General features: G+C 38.3%; 1 protein-coding gene across 2 annotated transcripts in view; it reads left to right on the forward strand.

The window, feature by feature from the left end:
- The window catches only part of MLLT3 (MLLT3 super elongation complex subunit), a 264,885-nt gene extending 256,587 nt beyond the window's left edge, over window positions 1-8,298 (forward strand). For both annotated transcript variants that reach the window (XM_004286220.4, XM_004286221.2), the window contains exon 11: window positions 3,706-8,298. In XM_004286220.4, coding sequence (XP_004286268.1) covers window positions 3,706-3,837 — 132 coding nt within the window. In that variant the 3' untranslated portion in view covers window positions 3,838-8,298. The remainder of the gene's footprint in view (window positions 1-3,705) is intronic.
- The last annotated feature ends 570 nt before the right edge of the window (window positions 8,299-8,868 follow it).

Consider the following 8,868-nt stretch of genomic DNA (forward strand, 5'->3'; position numbering starts at 1 on the left):
TGGAAAGGCACCCACATTTATTTTTCTTTATGAAGTCTTTACTTAATTGAGGGTGTAGGTTCATGCTCTAATAATTCAAATCATTAATGCTGTTCCCATTGGAAATAGTCCTGAACGCCCCATCTGTTGCCACCGCTACTACTTTAAGGTTGTCTCTGCCTCCGCCTTGATGCATTCTTATAAGCTCCCATAAAAATGTAGGGCTCATTTAGTGAGATTGATAAGATCCCCTTCATTTCTTTGCGTGTTGTGGCTGCAGGCGGGCTGGGGGGTGTTGGTTGTGGAGGAGACGCAAGGGCTGTGATTGAATCCCCAGAACCTACAAGGTAGTACAGTGCACGTGAGATGACGGGGCCGAATATCCTAGTGGGCAAATGTGTTTATTTGCTTTAAAACCAAGTGGCCTTTTCTAGAAGGTATTTTTTATTACTCTGTCTTCTGCCTATTGCTAAGTAATTAGTGAGCAACTATATTGAGTCACAGAAATTTATTTTTTTAAAGGGGTGAGTTACCTGCCATTTTCAAGGGAAGATAGAGGGCTGTACTTCTTTATCCCCACATTGTGGTTTTAGTTTGTCATTTCAACCACTTTACTTCAGCTACTGTTCTCCCTGCTTTCTTCCCTCCCTCCTGCAGACTTTTATTATAATTTTTTTTTTAATTTCAAGGAGGTCTTTTCTGAGCTTTAGCTTCTGGCATTTTCCCTGCTTCATTTGTTTTAGTGCTAATGAAATGGCTAACAGTCAATGAGGGGCAGAGGAAAAAGCACTGGGTCTGAAAATTCATGTGCTATATAGTTACCTCCCAGATAATTAAGGATAAGTTTATGTTTACATGGTAATCATAATCATGTTGCCCTCATCTGTGTAGCAATTTGCAGTTTATAAAGAAGCTTCATGTTCCATATATTATTTGATCCTCTGAACAACATTGTATGATAGGTAGAACAGGTGGCATTGTCCCCATTTTACAGATGAGGAGACTGAGGCCCAGGGGTTATTGTGTTCTGTCCAATGCCATTCAAATAGTGAGCAGAGTCAGAATTTGATATGCCAAATTCAGGATTCTCTGTTCTGAGTGCTTGGTCATTTACCTACTGACCAGCTAGTTGAGGAGAGGATTCACACTCTGGAATAATTGTCATTTGCTTCCATTGTATAAATTGAAAGGCTATTTGTTTTCATCCCGAAAGAGCTCTCTGAAGAGGCTGTTTGTTTCTATACTGAAGTTTACACATTTTCACTCCGTCTATAGTGTTTCTACACAATGTAGCAAAAAAGATAATTTACTCTGGAAAGTACTTTTAATTCAATCGATGTTAAATATGTATTATAGTAAGTATTTGATTGCCTTGAAAGTCTTCTGTTTGTGGACAGAGCTGTGTATGTGTGTTTCTCTATGTATATAGATGTGTGTGGCTGACTTATCTAAAGCTCTGTTTTAACTATTTACTAATAAAGCAAATGAGGGTTCATTTTAGATCTTTTAGTGTTAATAATAAGATCTACCTTGATAAATTCTTATGTGAATGTCACACTTTAACCATTACTGGGAACACCCCTTCTGATATTCTCTTGATGCGTGTGATAGAACACTGAGTCCAGTGCTTTAAGCAAGTAAGACTCCCTCTCCGCCCTGCATCCCCCCCTTCCCCACCACCCCATATAATAATAAGCCTGGAAGTAAGTGATTCATGGTCAGTGTGGTGGAAAAGATGCTACTGAGGACATAGACTCCTCGCCTTCCTGCTCTGCCATCTTTCACATCTTGCATTCATCCACTTGAGGGGACGACAACTGCTGCACTTCCAGGATGGCATCTTCATTCCAGACAGGAAGGAGGAGCAGAGGGCAAAAGCCTCATGCCCATTGTCCATACCCTTTCGAAAATTTTCCTAAAAGGCCAGTGACTTCTGACAAATAAACTGTAAATAGCAGTGTCTGCCCAGTGCTGCATGCAAGTGGGTCTCGGAGGCAAGTATATAGCTGGGCATATTGCCACTCCCAGAAAATCAAGCTTCTGCTAGTAAAGAAGAAGGGATAAATGGATATTAGGTAGGCAGTTCGCTGTGTCTGTCATGATTTTGCAATGGGAGTAACTGATTTTGTTATTAAACCCATAGTTATATCTGTAAAAAAAATAGTTCCAGAGGTTGAATAAGGCAATAACAGCTCAGTCTGGAGTTGCGCAATTAATTGGATTGAGGTTCACTATGTCTTATGTTTCTGCGGCAAATATGTCAGGAATAGGGAGCACATTTTCTGTTGAGAGCCACTGACCCATAGGGAATAGTTCACAAATTTACTGTTTTTTTTTTAAAGAAAACTAATTGTAAGAAGAAAAGGTCAAAAGTTTCCATTCTGCTTTTTCAACCGGAAATTAGGTAATCTAAAACTTCATTGAATAAATAATAGGCTGAATAATTAAAATTATTCCTTTTAAGATGATTGTACTAAAGAGAACAGAAGCATATGATAGAAAAGGAGTAACAGACAGCTAAAAATAAGCGAAATGGTTTGCCAGTTGGTTTCTCTGTGCAAATACTTTTTCTTTCACCTTGATGCGGATTTTCCTCTCTCCCCGACAAAGCTTACTAAAATCAACCCCCCTCCATCCCAATTTACTCACAACAAACGTACCTAGAACCCATACTATCCAGGCATAGCATCTATTTCTGTCAAAATTATTAGTAAAATGGGAATAGAAAGACACGTAACATGATAAAAGATTCTTTCAAACCCATAACCAACATCACTGTTAATGTTGAAACCTTAGAGGCATCCTCCCGAAAGCCAGGCAAGACCAATAGTGCCTCTGTCACCACTTTCGTTTATCATATTTCTGGAAGTTGGAGCCAATTCAAGAAATGAGGTATAACTATTCCCAAATGGGGAGACAAAGGCATCCTTTCTTTCTGCAGATGATACTTATCACCCCAGATACTCAAGTGCATCAACTGAACGTGACTAATGGAACGAATATAGATTTTTATTTATTTTTTGTCAAAGCATAACAAGATGTACAGCTAGATGAATTTTAACAAGGTGAATGCATCTTTTGTAACGAGCACCCAAGTCAAGCAACAAAACAGTTCCAGCACCCCAGAAGGCTTCCTTGAGCCCCTTTCTAGTCACTACCCATGATCTTCAGGAGGTGGAAATGTAGACGGTTTTATTCTTTTTCTTTGTGGGTTCTTGAGTTTTCTAAACTTTCAACAGTAATGTAATCAGAAAGAAAAATGATCATTATATATATATGTGTCTGCGTGTATGTACTTTTTCTATAAGGAGTTCTGTTATTTCTAGGCTGGAGTTTCCTTTCATCTATTAAGTACAGCCACTGTCCATTGAGTCAGTAACTAATTTTTAAAAGGGGTCTTGAAATTCTATCTCCCACTAGCTACCCATTCTCACTCCCACCCCTATAGTAAAAGGGTCTGTTGATGACTTTGAAGTAGGAATCAGTTTAAAGACTATGAATGAGAACAGGTAGTTTGCTCTCATTGAGAGATTCAAAGGGTTAATATTCCTTTGACCTACCAAATTGGCTAAGAAGTAGTTTGGTGCCATTACCAGTATAGGACCTTCCTGCTGTAAATGAGACTATTAATCACTTGGTTCCATATTTGACTCCCTCCATCTCTCTCTCTTTGCCTTTTGATGTCTATTGCTTATTGCCTAAACTTTCTCTTATTTACTCCTCTAGATTGTGAACCTTATAGAAGAAACTGGACACTTTCATATCACAAACACAACATTTGATTTTGACCTTTGCTCGCTGGACAAAACCACAGTCCGTAAACTACAGAGTTACCTGGAAACATCTGGAACATCCTGAGGCTACAACAACTGGATGCATCAAAAACTCTGGGTTTTTTTTTTTGTTTTTTTTTTTGGTTGTGATTTTTTTTCTTGTTTGTTTATATGGAAACACTCAGAATGATGCAACCAAAAGGGAAAAAATAAAAAGCAAACAACCTTCAGCTTTATTTTTCTTTAAAGCCAGTCATCATCTCTTGATAAAGGAGAGGTTAAGCAAACCAGCCTCAGCGGACCACTCTTCTCTCCAAGGAAATCCCCGGGAAGAGTTAGCCTGGATAGCCTTGAAAACAAACAGATCAAATACAACACGAGAAAACTTAAAGAATGTGTATGGTATCATGTATCTCTCTCTGTGGTGGTTCATTCCACAGGACGAATGCATATTCAACACACTGCCTTATTACATAACTGATCTATTTATTATCGCATACAGATATTCTAGAGTCGTTGAGGGAATGACACCACAAGACATTCTAAGTACTCGGTCCCGTGGATGCTCTTTCAATGCAGCGCCCTTGCCATCCCAAGCCCAGTGACCTTACTCGTATACCGTGCCACTCTCCACCAACTTTTTCCAAGTCCCTTAACTCGTTGCAGTCTGTATTTTCCACCTTGTTTTTCCAGTCCCAGGACACAAATGATCAACTGGGGGGACCAAATAGCCACCCTAATTTTCTTCTTTGTGGTCTTTTTCCTGAAAGTTGGGGCCCAGTCCTTGGCTGTATCCATATAATGATCTTGGACCATGGTTAGAAAACGCACCAAATAGGATCATACGAATTGCTGTCTAGCCTTAGTCAATAAACCTGTAGGACTTTTAAACAAACGTGTACCTGTAAACGTCCTGCATCCAGCATTGTTGAGATGTCATCAACATCCTTGTGTCTGTTTTACTGTTACGGTATTAGGTAAATATGGAAGTGAATGCATTCCACAGGATCATAATTTTTAAAAGAGGAATTCTGGTTCTGTTTTCTAAAGAAATGTTGTAGAAATTCTTAATTTGGTTCTATTTATTAGTAAGAATTTCAGCTTTCTTCGGCTGCCAGTGTGTTACCCATCTTTACCATAAAACCTGGAAGAAGAGATTTTTGTTTGTTCACATATGATCCTCTTAGACTCTTTTATATTTGAAAAATTAAAATCTTTCTTTGGGGGAAAATTCTTGGTTATTCTGCCATAACAGATTATGTATTAACTTGTAGATTCAGTGGTTCGATACCTGTTTAGTCACTTGCTTATGTTTCCAGAAGGATTTCTTGTATTGGTGAATATAAAGATGGTTGGGGAGGGGGGGATATTTTTGTTCTTGATGTACCCTGTTTTGAAACTAGAAATCTGTCCTGTGGCATGCAAAAGAAAGCAAATTATTTTTAAAAGAAAAAAAAAAAAACCAAACCAAAGTACTTTTGGTGTCATTATTCTATTCTCTCCATAAGTGGAGAATGCAAAATGAGAACAGTTCATCTTCCAAGTTTTTGCTAGGAATTCAACCGAAAAGAAAAGAAACGAAGAAATACTTCTGGATCCAAAGGTTCGTTCACTGGATCAGCCTTAAGAAAGTCTCTATGTGTGCTCATGGACCAGTATCTCCCTTGTTTATTCCCATGCCAGATGCTGTCTTTTCATACAGAGATTAACTAGTGTCTGTACAGAAAATGGTCTTTCCAGACCCATTCTTTTGGGCAGGAATGTAAATGCAGATTGATAATGGAGTTATTTCTGCATTTCAACAAGGGGATTTTTTTTTTTTACATTGTTTCTTTCTATCCAGAGACACTATCTTTTCCTTTAAAAAAATTTTAATACAGCCAATGCTCCTTGTAAATTACTTTTCAGAAGCATCCCATTGAGGACAAGTGTACTTTTTCAATAATGTTATGACTGTTGATGATTGGCATGACCGACCTTGAAGCATTTGTTTTGTAGTCGACTTCTCAATGTTTAATTACAGAGAAACTTTCTGAGTCATTTTGGACATTAGGTGACTGATGAATTGAGTGGTTTTAGTTGTGTTTTGTTTCTTTTTTTAACTTTACAGGTGGAAGGGGTGGGCAATGCTTATATGGAATTTTTTGCAACATTTAAAAATCTTTAAAAATTTCTAAATGCTAATCCACATATTCTAATTAAGCCAGAAATGTATGTGGTTTAACTAAAATATCTATATAGCTTAACTAGAAATGTATATATGTAGTTTGGGCCATTTTTATTTTTGTATCTAAATTGTGTGGCCAAAACCATGATTTGGCAATGTAAAGATTTTTTTGTTCCCTAGGTTACTAACCAAGAAACTGGTTAACATAAGTAACCAGACAAAAAGGATAGCAAGAAGGGAAGCTATTACAGTGATAAACTTTAGACCTAAAATTTAGGTAATAAAGTAAATGTCTTCAGAATATCATCTGTAAATTAATGAAATTCAGGAAAACTTGCCCTTCTGTTATTCATAGAGACAGCAAAATGAATTTTCCATGAAATTCCAATAGAATAAGAGTCATGCTGTTGAGTTTTTAGAAGTTGAACTCTTGCTCTCATCTAATTTTTAAATGCAGAAATAATAAATCCCCTTTCCATTAAATTCAAATAGTTATACTTAACCCACTCAGTTCTGCCACATTTATATACACTCACCTTTGAAACCTGTTAAAAGATTTTTGGCATGCGTGTATTCTAACGGTGGCTTTGGTTTTTTTAAGCACAAAGGGAAAATGGCAGGGTTTAATTTTTTGGTCTAAATAAAATTAATTGGGTGAGTGTGACTATGGTTTAAGCCAGCCAGAGTATGATAAACTTTCTTTAAATTTTCCCCCAGTAATTTGAGGGGAAGGAAACATGTACAGAACTTTTTTCCCCCTTATCAATTACCTTTTGCCCCTGGTTTCGCAGCAGGGTATGTATGAGAGGGGGTGCTTCTATCTTAGCATATAGCAGACGTGTTAGCAGCAAAAATGCTTGCAGCTGTTTTGTTTCTTCACCATAATCCACCTCTCTCTCTCTATGCAGACAAATAGAGATGTCTATATATGCTTGCATATTGTGTCAAAGTTGGGGAGAACATAAAAACTTAAGATTAGGAAACAAAAACTGTAGAGGAAAAAAGTCCTAGGAGAGTGTCCTAAACATTTAAAAATTGCGAAGCAAATCTCTCTACTCTGAATAATTACCCACATTGTGGAAAGAGCCAATAAAGTTGGTTCTCTTGCACTAAAAACTTTCTTCCACCAAAAATGTTGCTCCTGATAACTTTTACAGACCTAGCTACTCTTTAAAATAGACAGTTTAGGCGTGCATAACATCCCACATACTGTTTCAAGCCCCGCACATGTTAACAAGTTGACATATTGTTTAAGAGAGACTTTATTCGTAAATGTTTTAACTCTCCCCAGGTGACAGAGTTGGATGTTCAGTGTTGGAAGTGGTCAGTGCTGGTGTTGGGTGATGTGTGTTCCTTTTTCTCACTGTGGAGGTGACCAGCTCTGGACTAGTTTGCTGCATGCTCGTTACTTTCCACCCTTGGCATTTTTGTGTACTAATGCTTTGTGCTCCGTATGTACACACATCTTATCATCTTGCTTTGGACTGTTGCTCTAAAGCTATGAGTATAATGACTACTACAGCTGACACGAATGCTGAGGAGTCGATTCCCATGATTTAGTCTAGTCGGGCTGGAAGTCTACATCTTTTGACCTCTTTTGTTTTCTATGATGCCTTTTTATCACGTAGGCACTGCCGTCCCCAAATATCCCTTGTAAAGATGCATTGAAGAAGTCAAAGGAAGACAAAGCCACCTCTGTCTGTAAACTGTAAATATGTATTTTGGCGCTTGTACTCCAGTATTCTGAAAATAGAGTTATGATGGAAATGCTGACAGATCCTTAACGGTGGCCAGAGCTACCATGCAGTGCAAAAATAAATTAAGTAAATTGTCTTCTTGAGATTAACAGTGCAAGGCCAGTACGTTTTATAAATCTGTCAGTATCTTTTTTTTAATGGAGTGTGTATGTGTAGTTATGTTGAAAGATACACTGTGTATGTGTGTGTAGATGCTATTATGTGAACTACAAGGCATTCATCAGATGTATTTCCCATCTCTAAAACCCATGTTGAAATGTAAGTACAGATGGACAGAAATAGGTGTTTCACTTAAATTCATATCGAATGTGTTGTGGCTCCGTTTTCTTAACAATTCAGTAAGACTGTACGTTGTAAAGAGTCATTCGACCGAAGTTTGGTTTCCCTTTGCATACAGGAGAGATGAGCCCCCAGCCTTTCTCAAGAAGTGACGCTGGTCTTAAGGAAGAAAGAATGGCGAGATCAGAACCAGCTGAGAGCACAGTTCGTGCCCCATTCATCTGTGAGTCCCTAGGGTCTAGCACCACTTTCTGTGTCCTAAAACCAGTACATTCTTTAAGCTCTGCAGAGACTGGACAAGAAATGGTAGGGTACATTCTTGGAATAAACCAGGTTACTTGTGCATGGTGTTTTTTTTCTTTTTCCCCCTATTTCTCCCAGAGGTTTTGTTCATAAACTAAACAAAGGCCTTGCGTTTACTCTAGTGACAAGAAATGCTACCTTGCTTGGACAGGAAGGAGAAAAACTACTTCAACAAAGAGAATAGAATACTTTCAGTTTGGCAAGGAACCAAGGAATTGGATGTAATGCTCTATGTAATGCTCTTTAAGAGTAAAGAGACATTAGATTTGAGAAACTCACCTTATCTTCAGGCAACAAGCCATGAGGGGATGATAGTGGACTGCCTGGTACCTTATCAACTAGCAACTGATTTTAGGTGTGGAAATACCAGTCCCAGATGGGCTTGGCTGACAGTTAAGCTTTTGAATGACCAGGCTTGAATTGGACTAATCTCTTCCCTTGTTTCAGCATAGATATTCATTTGTTTATTTTAAAATAATGGCCTGGAATTTTCTGCATCATGGAGAAAGTCAGGGTGGGCATCCTGGGCCTGCTGAAGACAACTCAGGTTGTCGTCTCCAAGTGCTCTCACACGGGAAGAGCACTGAGCCCCAGTTCCCCCCAGTACATT

This window comes from Orcinus orca, chromosome 6 (assembly GCF_937001465.1).
Source record: "Orcinus orca chromosome 6, mOrcOrc1.1, whole genome shotgun sequence".
Taxonomy (NCBI): domain Eukaryota; kingdom Metazoa; phylum Chordata; class Mammalia; order Artiodactyla; family Delphinidae; genus Orcinus; species Orcinus orca.